This window comes from Eimeria tenella, genomic scaffold (assembly GCF_000499545.2).
Source record: "Eimeria tenella Houghton genomic scaffold, Eth_scaff2887, whole genome shotgun sequence".
Lineage (NCBI taxonomy): Eukaryota > Apicomplexa > Conoidasida > Eucoccidiorida > Eimeriidae > Eimeria > Eimeria tenella.
Genome location: NW_013542763.1, coordinates 935 through 1,366, shown reverse-complemented (window position 1 = coordinate 1,366; position 432 = coordinate 935). Strand labels below are relative to the sequence as shown.

The following is a 432-nucleotide window of genomic DNA, read 5'->3' as shown; positions in this document are numbered from 1 at the left end:
GCTGCTACTACTCCTGCTGCCGTAGCTTCCTGCGCTGCTGCTGCTGCTGCCGTCGCTGCTATAGCCTCCTTTGCTGCTGCTGCTGCTGCTTTTAGCGCATTGTCTGCAGGCTTACCCGGTGCAGCAGCAAGAGAGCTCAGCCGTGCCGCTGCTGGCCTGACTGCTGCAGGTGCACAAGCAGCAGCAGCAGCAGCAGCACCTTGCCTTGTTGCAGCAGCAGAACAGCCCAAAAGTTTATTCAGGCTAACACTGTGCAGCTGGCGGGCGCAGGGCCCCCTCTGCACTGGTGCTCTTGCTGCGGCCGACGCTGCTGCTGCTGCTGCTGCTGCTGCAGTCACAGCTGCCGTTGGTGCTGCCATTTCTGACACCTCCCGTTGAATTACTGTACTTTAAATTCTCTCAAGCAGCAGCAGAAGAGCAGCAGCAGCAGAA

General features: G+C 59.3%; 1 protein-coding gene across 1 annotated transcript in view; it reads right to left on the bottom strand.

Moving 5' to 3' along the window:
• ETH_00038915 (uncharacterized protein) overlaps positions 1-359 on the bottom strand; it is a gene marked incomplete at both ends in the record, with an annotated part of 1,009 nt that extends 650 nt beyond the window's left edge. The window contains one exon of the mRNA XM_013375550.1: positions 3-359. Coding sequence (XP_013231004.1) covers positions 3-359 — 357 coding nt within the window. The remainder of the gene's footprint in view (positions 1-2) is intronic.
• Between the last annotated feature and the right edge of the window lie 73 nt (positions 360-432).